Source organism: Euleptes europaea, chromosome 7 (assembly GCF_029931775.1).
Source record: "Euleptes europaea isolate rEulEur1 chromosome 7, rEulEur1.hap1, whole genome shotgun sequence".
NCBI classification, from domain to species: Eukaryota; Metazoa; Chordata; class Lepidosauria; order Squamata; family Sphaerodactylidae; genus Euleptes; species Euleptes europaea.
The window spans coordinates 61,161,915-61,180,327 of record NC_079318.1 but is presented as its reverse complement, the minus strand read 5'-3'; the positions used below and the strand labels follow the sequence as shown (position 1 = coordinate 61,180,327).

Below are 18,413 nucleotides of genomic sequence, written 5' to 3'. Positions count from 1 at the left end.
TTCATTCATAAAACCTTTAATGGGATATATTATTATATATTTATATGTGTGTGTGTGTGTGTAAAGTGCTGTCAAGTCGCAGCCGACTTATGGCGACCCCTGTTTTGGGGTTTTCATGGCAAGAGACTAACAGAGGTGGTTTTTGCCAGTGCCTTCCTCTGCACAGCAACCCTGGACTTCCTTGGGGGTCTCCCATCCAAATACTAACCAGGGCTGACCCTGCTTAGCTTCTGAGAGAGAGATATATATACCTTTATTTATATATATTATATAAACCTTTAATGGCATATATGATTATTGTTTGATGCTGTCCTCTTGTGCCTGACCCGGCAGGCCTGAGCTTGTTAGGGAGGCGGAGCCGGGGCGGAGGGTGTGTCCCCGAACGCGCTCCTCATTGGCCGGTTGTCACAGGGGGCGGCCCCTTGGCAGCCAGAGCTCGGCTTGCTCCCGGCCGCTGGGCGTGCGGTTGCTCCTCATTGGCGGCGCCGGCGGAGAGCAGCTGCGAGCAGCCCCGGGCGGGCAGGCGGGCGGTGGGGGGCAGGCGGTGGGTCGCTCGCTCGCTCGCTCGGTGGGTGTCTGGCGCGGGGTCGCCGCCTCTGCCGCCGCCGGCATGGTGGACAGCATCTACCGGACGCGCTCGCTGGGCGTGGCGGCCGAGGGGCTGCCGGACCAGTACGCGGACGGCAAAGCGGCGCGCGTCTGGCAGCTCTACATCGGCGACACGCGGAGCCGCACCGCCGAGTACAAGAGCTGGCTGGTGGCGCTGCTGCGGGCTCAGCGCTGCCGCACGGTGCTCGACGTGGCCTGCGGGACCGGGTGAGTCAGCAGGCGGGCGAGGGAGGGAGGGAGGGAGGGAGCACCTGCCCTGGCGAGGCCTGCGGCGCCTTCCCCAGGGAGCTCTCCAGCGTGGGGAGGGCAGGCCGGCCGGCTGGCTGGCTGGCAAGGGCCATTTACGCATGGGAGGTTTTGCCTTGGATTTGACACTCTCTAGATGCGATTCCCGCCCCCGCCCCCGTCCAAATACTCAAAACTCAACAGTAGGCCCCCATGCAGAGTTTTGAGAATTCAGATGGGGGAAATATCTGCATCTAGACAGCTGCAAAGCCAAGGCGAAACCTCCCCTGCATAAACGGCCAAGCTTGCATTTCGTGTCGACAAACGCTTCTTCTGGATCCGCGCGCAGACAAAAAGCTGCTCATGTGGATTCGGACCCCCTGCTTCAGCCCCTCCAGTATGCATTGAAAGAGGGATGGAAACCCACCCTTTTATCATCCTAGGGGCAGCATGAAAGCCTTGGGAGAATGGAGAGGGAGGGGCGATCTCCCCAATGGGCAGGGAAGCCTCTTCCATTGAGGATGGGAAAAGCAGCAACAGCTTTCTTTGCTCCTCCACCCACCCAGCCCCCTTCTTTCTCTTTCTGGTTTGTTCTTTTTTTAAATTTTTTTTTATTTTTATAACATAAAACAAAACAAACAAATACAATAATAAAAAGAAAATACAAAAGAGTATCAATTATATGCTCTAATTAATACATTCATAGTTACAAAGTGATAAAGTTCAAAAAACAAAAATACCCTTTTAACCCTCCACCCACCTTAAAAAGTGACCCATCACCAGACTTCCGAAGAAGTGTCTAAACAGTTTTAAAAATTACATTATTAACAGTAAAATAGAAAAGTAATAAAACTTGTTTCTATAACTCACTAACTAAAATAGTGAAATCCATTTTTGCCAGTTTATCCCTTTCTGTTGCTCCAGTGGCCCCTCTTCTATGCCGCCCCCCTTCTGCTTCTATCTGCAAGCACCCTGTTGCTCCCAATCTCTGGAAGACTTATACCGGAGAGGCCAGTAAGGCTAAAGAAGCTTTCATTGATGGGTATAAATAAATTAATGGATTAGATCTGCATAGATTTTGTATATGAGTTAATTATATAAGGGGGGAATGCCTGTACGTCACAGCACCATAAGTTTTCACGAGTCAGAGCCCATTTCTGCAGATGCACTGAAGTGAGCTCTGACTGATGAAAGGTTATGCTGGAAGAAATGTTGTTTGTTTAGTTTAAAAGTGCTACTGGCTGCATGTTTTATATTTCAGAAGAGGTATTTCTTCCTGTGTGTGAGAGAAAGGGGGAATCCTCTTCTGTGATAATACCCCCCATCCATTTCTTATATGTATCTGAAAAAATAATTCATTTTTGTAAAAAGTCTGCTGCCCAATTAGTCAGAGGAGTTTTTTTAGTACATCAAAGTTTCAGTTGATTAATTGACCAACCATTTCAGCCCTGGTGGATGTTCAGCCAAAGGAAATGTAGCCGGCAGAGTCTACACTGTCATTTCACATCATGTTCCTTACTTTCTCTCACTGTCTGAATCTGAAGAAGAAAACAAGCTCCTACGTACAGTTTCCAGGTCTGGCGGGAACATCACTTTGTTTGTTTCTGTGAACAAAGCATCCTCATCACTCAGAGTGATGTACATTGTTCTCCCTTCCTTCATTTTATCCTCTGTGAGCTAGGTTAGACTGAGAGAGTGACTGACCTAAGGACACCCAGCAAACATCCATGGCAGAATGGGGGTCTGAACATGGGTTTCCCAGAGCCTAGTCCAACACTATACTGCACTGGCTTCCTCAAAAGTGGTTTCCTTGGACTAGTTAAACTCAAATACAAGGGTACGTTATGTAGTCACCTGATAGATACACTATAAAAAGGTAAATGTAGTCCCCTGTGCAAGCACCAGGTCATTACTGACCCATGGGGTGATGTCATATCCTGACGTTTCCTAGGAAGACTATGTTTTACGGGGTGGTTTGCCATTGCCTTCCCCAGTCATCTTCACTTTACCCCCAGCAAGCTGGGTACTCATTTTACCAACCTTGGAAGGATGGAAGGCTGAGTCAACCTTTAGCCAGCTACCTGAAACCGACTTCCGTTGGGATCGAACTCAGGTCACGAACAGAGCTTGGACTGCAGTGCTGCAGCTTACCTGTGCCACGGGGCTCCTACATACACTGTGCATTGCCCTGTTCCCATGGGGTGATTCATTTACCCATGTTCCATCTTTGCTGAACAGCAATACAGGGAAATGTTATGAACAGAAGCCTCATTTCTCAGGGTTATGTGAATATCTTCTTTTCTGTTCTATAGGGTGGACTCCATCATGCTGGTTGAGGAAGGGTTCACTGTCACCAGCGTGGATGCCAGCGACAAGATGCTGAAATATGCTCTGAAGGAGCGGTGGAATCGTCGGAAAGAGGAACCTTTTGACAACTGGGGTATGGTAGCCTTTGTTTGGGTTAAGACCATCAGCTGAATGATGAATCCTTAGTGGGCTGTTTAAAAGTCTGCATTTTAACTTGCAAAATTTTGAGATATCTGCATTTTGCCTAAATCTCTATAGAAGCGCTTCTTTTAGATTTATGCAGGAAGTGTGAGATAACCTAGAGATAATAACAAAGGATATAGAATAATAGAATTAGTTATATCTTTTTATTAATCAAAGATTAATAAAAAAAGATATAGCGAATGCAAAGCAAAGATCATCTTTATAATTTACATTTTTGAAAAATCTATTATTTAACGCACCAGAATCAAAATAGCCACAAAAAGTAAACATGTCTCAGTTCTGCCTTCATTAGTTAGAAGTTACTGGACAAAGCAATCAGTTCAGTTCTTTAGTATTCTTTATCAAATGCTGCTTTCTCTAATGTTGAGGTTAGCTGACCTGTACAATAGAAAAGCCCTTCTAAGACATGGAGAGTTAACTCTCTCTGACCTCCCTGCTACATACATGAACATGCTGATCACTCAGTTTATAATTCTAGCCATAGGCCATAAAGGGCTGTAATGGGCCCTGATTACTCTTGTGCTAAGCAGTTTAGGTGTCTGATTTTGAATGCTTGCAATGACAGGGTTGAGCATCTCTGCTGAGCTGTATTTACATGGGTTTGCAGGAACGTTTATGCAGAGGGGAGTGTATGGTGAAATACGATCAGTGCTATTTAAGCAGTCAGGGGAATGCAGCTGGCATAATGAACTGCTTGTTGACACACATCCTATCTATGCGCTGAAATTGGTGTGGAGTTAAGGGGGGAAGGTTCCTTGTCTAGAATATTGACCTGCAAAGACAATGGGGAGAACCCTCCTCGCCAGCCCCAAGATGGGACTGTCCCCATTCTTGACTTCACAGTGTGTATTTATGAGCATGTAAACATATAAAGATGAACTGTCTCAGTCTTTTGAAACCTGAGTGATGAAATAAAGACTGCTAGAGTTTCTGTTTGTGCCTATGAGGTTATGAGTGTGACTTGTGGGTGAGAGAGGCTGTGGCTCAGAGGTGGTGTTCTCAGCTTCAGACCCTGGTATCACCAGAGGTCCTTCCCTGCCCAAGACCCTGTAGAGCTGCTGCATGTCAGGGTAGACAGCACTGAGTGTGGTAGACCAACGGCCTGTAAACTCAATAAATGTTGCCTGATTCACAAAAAGGAACAGATACATAAGGACTTTGGGGGAGTTAACCAATAATCACTGTGGATCAATGTATTCACTAAGATGTTTGTGCTCAGGGCTTACTGCAGGCTGCTGTCTTGGTGATTAGGGCTGTGTTTGCACTTTTAAAAAGGTTTAAAAATAGAACCAAGGAAGTCACAGTGTCATTATGCAAATTGCATACATTTTTATAGGTTTCCTTAGTTTGCATAATGTATTATTCTGCTTCTTGCATTCACTGGCAGTGAGCGATGCAGAACAATGAAGCCCCTCCTCCTGCGCACTGGTGTTCTTAGTGGATTCTGCTGTCTCTTTGAGAGCCAGTGTAGTGGGGGGGCGGGGCTAGAGTGTCCGACTAGGACTTGGCAGACCTAGGTTCAAATCCACACATGACCACAAATCTCACTGGGCGACTTTGGGCCAACTATACTTTCTCAGCTTAAGCTACCTCACAGGGTTGTTAGGAGGATAAAACGGGAAGGAAGAAGGATGTATATCCTGCCTTGAGCTCTTTGGAAGAAGGTTGAAATAAAAATCTGACAGATAATAGAGAATCTTCCAGACAATGGCAATGTCTGCCCAGTCTGAAACCTACTACATTTGAATGACAGACTATAAACAATCCTGTTAGTGATCTTCATAGTTTCATAACTTTCTGACACTCTCAGGGAGCTTTGGACTTGGAATGTCTGTCTCTTTCCATGGTTTCGTCTGTTGGTCATAAAAGTCCTATCCAGGCTTCAGTAGAACCTCTACCTGGTTGTTGATGCCCTCTAGACATCTTTATGCTGCTGTTTTATGAGGAAGCAGCCTTGAGATGAAATTTTTAAAAATCAGATATAGGCTGTACTTTTTATTAAGTTTCCACGTAGCGGAAATTGGTGGTTGTGTGACCCTAAGAAGTCCCTTACAACTGCAATTGCAAAAGTGTTTTTTTTTTAAAGTTTTTTTTAAGGTTTCCTGAAAACTGGGACACTTTTGCTGGGATCAGCTATTTCCCCCCCATAATCAGTGGGGAAGTGAGTCCCATTCAGCAAACCACTGTCCCCTACAATGGTCTCTTTTTTCCCCTTTCCTCATCACAGGTGCTTATGTTACTCAGCTTAATTAGTTACTTCCTATTCATTTATGATGACTACAGCCTTCCTGAATTAATCTTTAATAATCTTATTTTGGCTTTTTTTTGCAGCCAAAGTGATTGCCATTCATTGTTATTTTAAATGATTATGATTTTGTAACCATACAATAAATGCTTGTAAAAGTGAAATGAACATTTGCTTCACGGACATAGAGAAAAAGTTAATTATCACTGTTTCCTCTCAGGGAACAAGATTATTAAAGATCAGTTCAGAAATTACACTTCCAGTGAATAATAAATTACTATTTTAGCGGAGAAAACGGAAGTTAAAGGACCAAGATTAGGACAGGACACTGGCTGTGAGATGGCTCACATCCATACTGAAGAAAATGCCTTTTTGCATTTGAAGTTTAAAAATGCCAAAAATCAGACCTGAAAAAAGACAGGAAGACAAGAAAATCTCTCCCAATTTTAAGAGGAGTTTCGAGGCAAAGAGCAGGGTGTTTGGGGAAGGCAGGGAAAGATCTGTTGTGCCATCTGCTTCGGTGAACTCTGCCACTGGATCTGTTTATGTAATGTCATTTTAAGCCCTTGTGAACTGCATTCAAGACAGGTTGGTCTGCCTGCAGTGTGAGGCGGGGGGTGGCCTCAGTCCTGGTTGTATGGCAGGGAAGGGGAGCTGCTTCAGAATCTGTGGAAAGACTAAGAACATAACATAAGAACATATAGGCATGCTCATCTAGTTTCTTAAGGACTAGCCTTGGCCTTCTCATTAATGCTTGCATATAAAAGTGTATGCTAATTAATGATACTTGCTGAAGCATCTCTGTTGAGAAGAGTCTACAGGAGGATGTGAAATAGGGTACCAGAAAAGCTGGATGACCTAAATTGACAGATGGGCAGGTGTCCTGGCCCTTTCTGTCAGTCACCAGTCTCTTATATGCCTGTTTGGTTTGTATGCATCCTATCAGGGTCCATGAATAGCTAAGGAAGCCAGATGGGAAGGGGGGACAGAGAGAAAGTTGTTTTAAAGAGTGTCAGATCAGATTGGGTTTGCTTCTCCAGAGTGTTAGTTGGGAGAGGTCCTTTCTCGGGAGACAATATAGGTCTCAGAATCTATTTTGAGGGGAAGCAGGTTAAATCAGTGAATATTGGAGATAGGATTTGGGCTTCCAGAATGTGGAGGCTGATATTCCTTTCTCAGGAGACTTGGAAGGTCTCAGAATCTATGATAAAGCAGGCTAGCAGAGGGAATGCATTAGGAACAGACTGTAGCTGTCTCGGGCCAGTTTGTGAGGGAAACTGGCCAATAATTTATCGTTTCTGAGGAGCCAGCACTTTTCTAGAAAGCAGGGCAGAGCCAGTAAATTAATTACAAAATGGTACATGCAAAATCCTAGCCTAGAGAAGATTATGGCCTTGATTGTGGCTTTTTATTGAGGAGAAGTCATGGGCTCTGGTCCAGAGATAATGGCCCATGATTTGTGTGTGTGTGTGGAACTGAACTGCAGCTGAATGGCGTTGCACATTTGTATCCATGCTGCAAATATAGATGGGAAGACACATTCCCATGCGCAGGGCCGGTGAAGACCGCTGTGTGTTCCTTACCTGAGTGTATTGGGCAACGCGAGTGCAGATTTGTGTATCTCCACCCAGTGTACAGCTCTCCTTCTGTGGGCAGATCTTCCTTGTCACACAGAAGCTTGATTCCACTGGGATATTGGACGGGGAGAATTCTCTGTCTATTTTAATTGAAATCCACTTAGCTATACACCTGTGACATGTTCTACATCCCATCCCCTTCTGATAGCGTCCCCCACATTCCCATTGTTTGAAAGGCTCAGCCCATGTTCTGTAACATCAGAGCCCCATAGAACACAATGGAAATGCAGCAGTTCTATGCTTCCAAAGAGTACGATAGTAGATTTTCATTATTTCAGGTGATAGAGCTCCAAAGTGTTTATTTTTAAAATAAAATTGATTTGGCAACTCTACCTGTTTGTGTGGTGTGTTGGAGCACCGACTGGCGGAGTTGCCAGATCAATATTATTTTTGAGTTGCCAACCTCCAGGCACTAGCTGGAAATCTGATGCTATTACAACTGATCTCCAGCAGTTAGAGATCAGTTCACCTGGAACAAATGACCTCTTTGGCAATTGGACTCTATGGCATTGAAGTACCTCCCCTCCCCAAACCTCGCCCTCCTCAGGCATTGCCCCAAAAACCTGCTGGTGGCAAAGAGGGACCTGGCAACCCTAATTATTTTGTATGCCCAGCCAGGAGAATAGGTTTACAAGCTCCAGCACCCAGGATGCTGAAAGCAATATTTTCTCTAACCCCTGCATCTAACTATAGCACTGTTCCCAGTACTAGAGATTAATTTTCTATCCCAACCCAAAAGAATCTCAGAAATGCATACAACCATCAGTGAGAGATTGGAAATTTAAGAATTGCTTTACTGGGACAGGCCTAAATCCATGCCATCCAGCACAATGGCTTGGATCCTAATCTACCCTTCCACTTTCTCCAGGTACTTTCCACTTGTCAAAGGAGTAGGGTTGCCAGCTCTGGGTTGGGAAATACCTGTAGATTTGGGGGTGGAGCCTGGGGAGGGTGGGGTATGGGGAGGGGAGGGACCTCCGTATGGTACAATACCATAGAGTCCACCCTCCAAAGCAGCCATTTTCTCCAGGGGAAGTGATCTCTATTGCCTAGAGATCAATTGTAATAATGGGAGATTGCCAGGCCTCACTAGGAGGTTGGCAACCCTACAAAGGAGGGAGGACAATTTTTGCCAATTCCCCTCTTTCACTATAGCTCCCCCATTCTGACCAACATGGTGTTTCAGGGTATCCACTGACCCATTGGAACACGCTTTTGGGCATCAAAAGAAGGCTGTATCAGGAGGGCTGGGGGGCTATGCTTGCACTGCGTAGGATGCGAGCTCTTGTCCCCAGCAGTGATCAGACAGCATTTCCCGAGCTGAGCATGATGGAGGTCATCATCTCCACATAATCGCAGAAAGAGGAGTTTCCATTCTTGGCTGGCGTGCCCAATGGCCATTCCCACAAGAATGTCTCAGCAGTAGAATACTGCCTTTTGGGGAATAGAGGGAAAGAACTTGGGGGTCATGTTCACTGCTTAGCAAGCTGTTTTCCATTGAACTTCCCCCCCCCTTCCCAACATGGTGGCATCATTCACTGAACATTTAGCCATTTTCAGTATGCACAGGGAACCAGATGCTTTCTCTTCCAGATGCCACTGGAAGTGTGAGGAGGTCGAGGTGACTTCCTCAGCCTAAGTGTAATCTCTCCTTCTGTTTTGCAGTCATTGAGGAGGCCAACTGGCTCACCCTGGCACAAGATCTGCAGAAGCCTGGCGATGGTTTTGATGCCGTCATCTGCCTTGGGAATTCCTTTGCACATCTCCCAGATTTCAAAGGTGAGTGTCACACAGGATGATCCTGAGGAGATTTGTGCCCATCTAAGTCTACTGAAGCCAGTGGGCTTAGAAAGGCGTAGCTCTGCTTAGGACTGCACTGATGGTCTTGTGTTTACTTCCAAGGATCAACACCGTTATCTAGCTGCTATAGACGGAGTTGGGTGCAGGCCATTGTGGCTGTGCTTTTTCTCATCAGAGCCTTTCTTCAGGCTACTTGGGAGTCTTTCAGTCAGGAAAAATCCATTGGGGGGGAAAATGGCTGGGTGGTTTTGTGAAGATCTAAAAAAGAAAATGATACGCAGACTCCATTTTCAAGGATGCTGTTTAAGCTTACAAATCAAGTTGGCCAGGGAATCCATGCATCCTAAATACAAGCAGTTGCCTCCAACTGATGTAAATTTGATTTGAAAAGCAGACGATACATGGCTACTCTAGCATGGCCATTACGGAATACTTTATTACAGAATAATGCAAGCAAACAAAGATAGGTTTGTTTATTTAAATATTTCTGTCCTGCTTTTTACCCCACTGGGGACTCAGAGCAGCTTACAAAGAGATCCAAAAATGTTACTGAGACAAACAAGCAACAAAAAATAGGGGGGGAAACCCCAACCAAAATGTGTACAATGCAACTCCTGGACTGGTTCTGGATCCCTTGGGCCACCTCAAAAAGGGCTACTGGTTGCAAGCTGAAGACTCACACCTCTGGCCACACCCAGACTTAAATATCTATAGCAGGAAGGGCAATAGAAGCTCAACCCAGAACTTATTCATCTGGCAGATACGTTCCCAAGAGTAACCTCCCTTGCTGGGTTCCTGTCTGAAGCTTCATATCAGCTAAGTTTTCATAATAGGGGAGAAGTAGAGAGGGAACATGAGCAAATGCGGTTATGCAATCTTAGACTTTATTTTTCTGGGGATTATTTATTATTTATTATGTTCAATATCTATCCTGCCTTTCCTGGCTGAAGCCAGGCTCATGATGATGCTGTGGCCTTACAGGTAAGTTTTTGAGGAGGGATTTGAAGGGAAAAGGGAGGCATCATTCTGATGTATTGGGAGAAGGTTTCAGGCATAAGAGACAGCAGGAGGAAAAGGGCTCATTTATTTAAGGAACCAGGAGACCTTTTGGATGACCAAGGTGATGGGTTTAAAGGACCAAAGGACATGAACTAGAGTAGACCAAGAAAGAAGGATAGAAAGATGGGATGGGACTTAAGGTTGGACCCTTGACAAATCAGTTTTAGCACATTGCTGTTTGGTGAAGACTTTATGAGGCAACCAGAGCCAATAGAAGGGTGTCATGGGGCGAAAACACACGGTCGCTTTATCCTCTTTTAATCCCTGTTTTAGCCAGGATCGAACGCACATTAGGCGAAACACATGCGTTTGATCCTGGCTGAATCCTGGCTGAAACAGGGATTGAAGGAGGATAAAATGACCATGCGTTTTCGCCCTTTATGTGTGTCTGTTAGACAGGGAAGTGGCACACATATTTTTGAAAGGGAACTATGCACCCACCCATACAAACATGCAGTGTAATTGCTGGAACCGCGTCTTTTTCTGATAATCCAACTCCCCTCATTGTGCCTCTCAAATCCCATTCAAAGTGAAATGCATGATTAGATTTGGAGCTGCGTAATGTTGTGGAGTCTTCTGTTGGCCTTCAAGCCCTGCTTTCATTCCCACCTATGTTATGCTGTGGCCTAGTGTATGTGTCAAGCAGGTGGCATAGGCCACATGATGCATGGTGTCCTTACCCACTAGAGATTATCCACATATTGTTTCTGGATGATTTGAGCCTATTATGACCCACTGTCAGAGGCTGTTCAAACCCAGAATTAAGTTCTTCTTGCTTGATAGGGGACAGAATACACAAGTGGGGCATTGCAGGTCCCTCAGGCTTGTGGTGGAAGGGCAAATCTAAAGGGACTCAGAAGGAATTTAGCTCAGTGCTGTGTCTTCTCCTAGGTGACCAAAGTGCTCATAAACAGGCTCTTAAGAATATTGCCAGTATGGTGCGTCCCGGCGGCATCCTCGTGATTGATCACCGTAACTATGACTACATCCTGGAAACAGGCTGTGCCCCACCAGGGAAGAACATCTACTACAAGGTAGAGAACCAGTGTGGTGTGAGTTTGTCAGGGCAGGATCTAGGAAAACCAGGATCAAATACCCACTCAGCTTTGAAGCTTGCTGGGTGAACTTGGGCAGTCACTCTCGTTCATCCTGACTTGTGTGTGTGTGTGTGTGTGTGTTAAGTGCCGTCAAGTCGCTTCCGATTCATGGCGACCCTATGAATGAAAGTCCTCCAAAATGTCCTATTTTTGACAGCCTTGCTCAGATCTTGCAAATTGAAGGCTGTGGCTTCCTTTATTGAGTCAATCCATCTCTTGTTGGGTCTTCCTCTTTTCCTGCTGCCCCCAACTTTCCTATCATGACGGGCTTTTCCAGTGACTCTTGTCGTCTCATGATGTGACCAAAATACGATAGCCTCAGTTTAGTCATTTTAGCTTCTAGGGTCAGTTCAGGCTTGATTTGATCTATAACCCACTGATTTGTTTCTTTGGCAGTCCACGGAATCCGTAACACTCTCCTCCAACACCACATTTCAAAGGAATCTATTTTCTTCCTATCAGCTTTCTTCACAGTCCAGCTTTCACACCCATACATAGTAATAGGCAATATGATGGCATGAACTGATCTAGTCTTGGTGGCCAGAGTCACATCCTTACACTTCAAAATCTTTTCTAGCTCCTTCATGGCTGCCCTTCCCAGTCTCAATCTCCTTCTAATTTCTTGGCTGCAGTCTCCCTTTTGGTTGATGGTGGAGCCAAGGAATAGAGTCTTGAATAATTTCAATTTCCTCATTGTCAACCTTAAAGTTGTGTAATTCTCCTGTAGTCATTACTTTTGTTTTCTTGATGTTCAGCTGTAGTCCTGCTTTGGCACTTTCTCTTTTAACTTTCAGCAGTAGTTGTTTCAAATCTTCACTATTTTATGCCAATAATGTAGTGTCATCAGCATATCTCAAATTATTAATGCTCCTCCCTCCAATTTTCACTCCACGTTCATCTAATCCAGCTTTCCTAATTATATGTTCTGCATATAGATTGAAGAGATAGGGACTTACCACACAGGATTGTAGCAAAGCTAAAATGGAGGAGGGGGAAACCATGTATGCCACTCTGAGCCCTTTGAAAGAAGGACAGGATACAGTTGTGCTAGATGGATTCCTAAAAAAATAGGCCATACTCAGGGTTTTCTGTAGCTCCCCCAGCGCAGAACAAAATTTTGTTCTCCTTTGGCTGCTCAGAGCTGACACATTGTAGAGTCGATGAGGACTATACCATCTCCAAAAGCAAGGGGGGAATTGTATTTTTGAATGTGTGCCCACACCTAAATAAAATTTCCCGCACAGGTGAAGAAAACACATTAGGTTGCTGGCATCCAGCACAGCCATCTCCTGGCCCTGCTAGTGCGTACAGTGAGTTTTACACTTGGAAGATCTCTCACATCTAGTATTTCAGTAATGCACCTCTCTTCTGGCTCATGAGGACTGTACCATGTGCTCTATCTGAATGCTTGAATCCGGTCTTACTTTGTCCACAGACTAGGGTTGCCAACCTCCAGGTGGTGGCTGGAGACCTCCCGCTATTACAACTGATCTCCAGCCAATAGAGATCAGTTCCCCTGGAGAAAATGGCCGCTTTGGCTATTGGACTCTATGGCATTGAAGTCCCCCCCCCTCCCCTTCTCCTCAGGCTCTCCCCCAAAATCTCCAGGTATTTCCCAATCCGGAGCTGGCAACTCTACCACAGACCCTCTGACTCAGGCATCTGGGTTCTTGGTTAGAACATTTGAAGGGGAAACACAGACAGCAGTGGTGAAAGGAAGGAGGCTGGTCTCAGTTCCTTTAATAGCTGATCATTCCCACTGCATTGCCACCTCAATATTGTTGGCAGCTTGTAAAACTATAGAAGAGGCAAGCTGGACAATTCAGCTTCCTCACAGTTGACCTTTCTTCCTTCAGACCACAATGTGATATAAGCCTAGAACCAGAGGCCTTGAGTTGCCAGACCTGTAGCTCTACGCTAGAGCTGTTGTGGTGTAGTTGTTACCGTGTCTTATTAGGATCTGGGAGGCCTGGGTTCAGTTCCCCACTCTGCCATTAAGCTTGCTGGGAGCCCTTCGGGCCTGTCACACTCTCAGTCAACTGTACTTCCCAGGCTTGTTATGAGGATAAAATGAGGAGAACCATGGACCAAGGTGCTTGGAGCAAGAGTGGGATAAAATATATCTATTCATATCTGACTGCCCACGCAGGACACCAGGAATCTATGTTTTGATCCCCATACATATAATTGAGCACTAAAAGCAACCGGTGGGGGGAAGGGGTCTGGATGTAGATTGAGGCTGCAATACTGGGAAAATGTTTCTCTTATTTTACTCTCAGGCTACTTTCAGCCCTAGAAGGGTAAAAAGGCAGGCATAGAGAGCCAGCGTGGTATAGTGGTTAAAAGCGGCAGACTCTAATCTGGAGAACCGGGTTTGATTCCCCACTCCTCCACATGAAGCCTGCTGGGTGACCTTGGGCTAGTCACAGTTTCTCTCCAAACTCTCTCAGCCTCATGTACCTCACAAGGCACCTGTTGGGGGGAAATGTGACTGTAAGCCGCTTTGAGACTCCTTCAGGTAAGAGAAAAGCGGGGTATAAAAACCTACTCTCTTCTTCATAATATACATCTTTCCCCCTCTTCTGAGGCTTGAAGATTGGGGAAATGATGGGGAGAGTTTAAAAAAAATGCTTGGATTGCACTGCAGTCCCAGTCTGAATAATAATAACAACAACAACAATAATCTTTTATTTCTATCCTGCCCTCCCCCGGCAATGCCGGGCTCAGAGAGGCTCACATCATGATTAAAATACAATACAATACATAGTACAATATGATAAAATACATCTAGTGCAATATGATAAAATACATCTAGTGCAATATGATAAAATACATCTAGTGCAATATGATAAAATACATCTAGTGCAATATGATAAAATACATCTAGTGCAATATGATAAAATACATCTAGTTATAACTAAAATTTTACTCAGCTAGCCATCACCCTTCCCGCCTGGCTGCTTTTGGAAGCACTGTTGCCCATTGGGGTGAGCAAATATTGATCCCCAACAGCACCTTCCCAATTACTAGCTAAGCAGGGCAGTAGACATGGAGCCAACTGGGATGCTGGCCCTATTGCCAATGACTGGGCAATCCTGGCCGTCACTGCTGTGCTGCAAAATCTTCTTCATTACTTAACGTTCCGCCCTCCTGTCTTTTGCACTTACCACATCAAGTTGGTTAAAAGCAGCTGGAGGGAGGGGGTTGCAGGGGAAGTGTTATTCCCCCTCCTCTACAATAGTGATGACATTTTGCACAGGGTTCCCGAACATCATTTCACCCTTTATGGAAGCAGCAGGTTTTTTTTTCTCCAGGAGGGAGGGGTGGACATGTCAGGTGAAATGGGGCAACACAGAACTCCCTGTTCTGATAATAAAAACTGGGTCTACAGAACTTTCATGTCTGGGAACAAATTATTTTATTTGTGGAGAAAATGGAAGAACGGTGAAGTTACTGTTGTATCGGGGAGGGGCGGTGGCTCAGTGGTAGAGCCTCTGCTTGGTATGCAGAAGGCCCCAGGTTCAATCCCCGGCATCTCCAGTTAAAGGGACTAAGCAAGTAGGTGATGTGAAGGACCTCAGCCTGAGACCCTGGAGAGCTGCTGCTGGTCTGAGTAGACAATACTGACTGATGGACCAAGGGTCTGATTCAGTACAAGGCAACTTCATGTGTATCTGTCAGGCAGTACAGGAAGAAGGGTGGTGGTTGTAGAAGTCTCACAGTTGCATCATTGGCCCAGAGGTGAGGCTCCAAATAAGCAAGGGATGGCCAGGGGAGCATCAAAGGGGAGAAGGAAACCAAAAAGTGTAAATTCTTCTCTCTTGCAGAGTGACTTAACTAAGAACATCGCCACATCTGTACTCCTCGTGAATAACAAACCGAGTATGGTGACATTGGACTATACAGTGCAGGTGCCTCCCGAAGGGAATGACGGGAGCCCAGAATTGAGGTACATTTTGTTCAAAACCCATCTCGTATCCTCATGGATTCCATGACAGATTTGTGGCCCCAGCCAGCCCAACAAAGTCAGCGAGTGCCTGGGACCAGTATGCAAAGGCTCTAGACAGAAGGCATTTGTGTAAACATAACATATTTTGTGGAAAGAACATCCTCCAGTTTGCGAGATTCCCCTTCCATCCCAGTGATATAAAGAGGGAATAACTGGGGATTGTATTCTAAGGCAGTGCCTCTAAACCGAAATAATGGCTATTCTAAACATACTGCATCATCTAGGTGTTAAAATTTGCAGTCAAACAACAAGAAGCTTGACTACTTTGAAAATGAAAGGAGGTGACTAAGAAAGCTACCAGATCTTTTGGTCAAAGCTGCTGAGAAATCCAGTAGTGATGCTATCGCAGATGGTTTCATATGTTTTTATGACAAAGGCTTTTCCTGTTTTACTCTGGTAAAAGAACACCAAGTTACATTTCCTGGGAGGGAGATGGCAATTTACGCTGGGGCAGGAAGGAGTAGAATTGCCATGTGCAGATACCATCTTTCAGCCTCTGCCTCTGATCCTCCCAGTAGCACTGGGAGACCAGAAGGGTATTTCCAGCCTTAACATCACTTACATCTTGCCTTGTGCCCATGGCATGGCATACTTGTTTGCACAACAGCTCTAATTTTAGTGTTGGGCACAAGCCTTTATTTGGGAAATGATTGGTCAGAAGTCTTCTTGCTGTGATTTTGAATTTGTACGCCAAGTTCTGATGGGCCCTGGAAGGGAACTCCCCTAGTAGAGAGAAACATGACAAATAGGGATCCGTGAATGCAAGTGTTGGTTGTCGAGACCTTGGCTCATCTCTGTCCTGTCTTTGCCACACCAAGATGCTGGGCTGGGAGAAGCCTGGATCCATCTCTCAGGGAAGAGATGCTTATACTTTATAAGTAGATCTAACTAGCAACTGTTTTCCTTTCATTTTCTAGCATTCTGTATTGTTCCACCTGGCAAACGATCTTTCCCAAATATTTGTGTCAGGGCTGGAGATTGTGGGACAGGGAGAGGGTGTGTGTGTATAAGATCCAAGTTCTGGAGGGAGTACAAGACAGGTAGGGAAGAAGGAGAGGCAAGCAACTTGTGTTTTTCATATATATACTTGGTAAACAGAACTTGTACAATCTAATATCTGATCTAAAGAAAGAAATTCCCCCAAATAAAGACATTCTCCTAAATAGGCCACATCTGTTGGCTGTCAATTGCTGGGCCACCTTCCAGTTGCTGGTCCTTGCTAACTGCTAAGCCCCTGAGTGGTCCCTGCCAAGTGCTTAGGGCTCCCCTCCTAGAATTCTGCTCCAGCCAAGGTAAATCAGGGAGTGTTGATTACCTTCCTTGGAGGGATCCAGCAACTGTTGGCGGGGGGGGGGGGCTGACAGAATACTGAGAAGCTGGATTGCATAACATCCAGCAGATTCCTCCAGTCCTTCAGTTCATCTTCATGGTTTCTGTGTGGTCCCCATGTGTGCCTACACAGAAGACCAGTCGATGAACAACACTTAGAAGACCAGTCAGTGAAGTGTTGCTCATCGACTGGTCTTCTGTGCAGGCACACATGGGGACCACACAGAAGACCCGAAGATGAACTGAAGGACTGGAGGAATCTCTGCTGGATGTTATGCAATACCACCAGCGTCTCAGTATTCTGTCAGCACCCCCACCACCCCACAGTTGCTGGATCCTTCCAAGGAAGGTAATCAACACTCCCTGAGTTACCTTGGCTGGAGCAGAATTCTAGGATAACCCTACGCATTTGGCAGGGACCACTCAGGGCTTAGCAATAAGTGCAACCATGTTTTTTTCTCCTCCTGTTCTATGGATCTTAATGTTACTACCCCCACCTTGCTACTGACCTGCCACGTTTGCAACTGTTACCATGACCCCCTCCAAAACATTTCACAATTCAAAATAAAGCATATATATGATGTATAGTCATCCTATTTTGTATCATCTGTCCCGTTGGCAGAATTTTTTTGAACACTGTATTATGAGGTTCCTAATTTGATTTGAGGGTAAGGTAGCCGGCCGTTGGCTCTGTGCCTCCATGGAGCTGTTAACTGTCTCTTCTGTCTCCTCCCCAGTCAGTTCCGTCTTTCATACTACCCTCACCGCTTGGAACCTTTCACGGAACTTCTGAAAAATGCTCTACAAGGCCAGTGTGAACACAGCGTCCTGGGGGACTTCAGACCTTACAAGCCAGGCCAGGAATACACGCCATGCTACTTCATTCACGTGGTGAAGAAAACTGGATGAGAATTGCTGTAGAGAATGCTCCAGCCAACCTCTCGGGCCCCTTGTCCATGGTTGGGGTGGCCAGTTGCTACTCCAACCATGTTTAAATGATAATGAATGTGTACAGAAGGTGCCTGAATCAGAAGAGGGAAAACTGGAAGGCTCTTTCCTCCTCCAGTTCCCCACCAATCTACGGTTGGTTACCTCTGAGAAAGAAGTGGGGTGATTTGCATCTGAATTGTATGCAAAGTTTAGTTACTGGTTAAACTGTATTTTTCTGCCCTTGGCGCCTTTTCCCCCCATCCTTTGCTTGCATGAATAATGTGCATCAATGGTGCTAATTGTGGATGGGTGTGTTTTCTTGGTGGGTTGGGGACAGAAGATGTGGAGACAGGAATTGTATTGGCTGTTTGGAACCTGTGGGTAGGAGTCTTCTGCCTAGTTAGGAATCTCTTCTGTAGCCCCAATTCAGTTTGGTGGTGGCTTGTTTGTGAGAACAAATTGGTTCCCAGAGTCTTCTTTAGCGGTTGGTGATATTAGTGTGGTGCACATATTCCTGCGCCTCATACGTTTTTTGACGGTTGGGTCTCTTTGAAGACAAAGCAAATCCAGTTTGTTTTTCCCAGTGCCCCATAAACGCAGTAATCGAAGGTTTGTGTTAAATGGATGTCCTCTCCCCCCACCCTTGCCAAGAGATGGCTGGATGAAGGAACCAGCAAAGGAAGGGGCAGGAGACAGAACATCTTGAGGCAGAGGCAAGTTTGCTGAGCTGTGGTCTGGCAATCCCATTTCTGGTTGAGACGCTCTCACTTTTACTATAGACTGGCTATGTTTGGTTTGAAAGGCTGGGGGCCTAATTCTAACTTGTCCCAAGACTAGAAAGGACTTTCACAAGCTGCCTGAGGGTTAGGGCTGATCGTGAGCATTAATGTAGGAGATCTCCAGTAAGCGTATGTGACCATTTTCTAGCGACAACTCGCTAAGACCTAGGCTAAGAGTGTGGG

At 45.6% G+C, this 18,413-nt stretch overlaps 1 protein-coding gene across 1 annotated transcript; it reads left to right on the top strand.

Annotated features, from left to right (window-relative positions):
• Positions 1–592: 592 nt before the first annotated feature.
• GNMT (glycine N-methyltransferase) lies at positions 593–17,444 on the top strand. Its single transcript, XM_056852678.1, has 6 exons — positions 593–816; positions 3,147–3,274; positions 8,893–9,006; positions 10,978–11,120; positions 15,011–15,132; positions 17,259–17,444. The coding sequence occupies exons 1-6, from the start codon at positions 611–613 to the stop codon at positions 17,428–17,430; spliced, it is 885 nt and encodes a 294-aa protein (XP_056708656.1). The 5' UTR covers positions 593–610; the 3' UTR covers positions 17,431–17,444.
• Positions 17,445–18,413: the final 969 nt, after the last annotated feature.

Coding starts and splice junctions, on each gene's coding strand:
- GNMT (XM_056852678.1), top strand. CDS start 611: ATGGTGGACAGCATCTACCGGACGCGCTCGCTGGGCGTGGCGGCCGAG. Junction 817..3,146: donor GACGTGGCCTGCGGGACCGG/GTGAGTCAGCAG, acceptor TCTGTTCTATAG/GGTGGACTCCATCATGCTGG. Junction 15,133..17,258: donor GACGGGAGCCCAGAATTGAG/GTACATTTTGTT, acceptor TCTCCTCCCCAG/TCAGTTCCGTCTTTCATACT.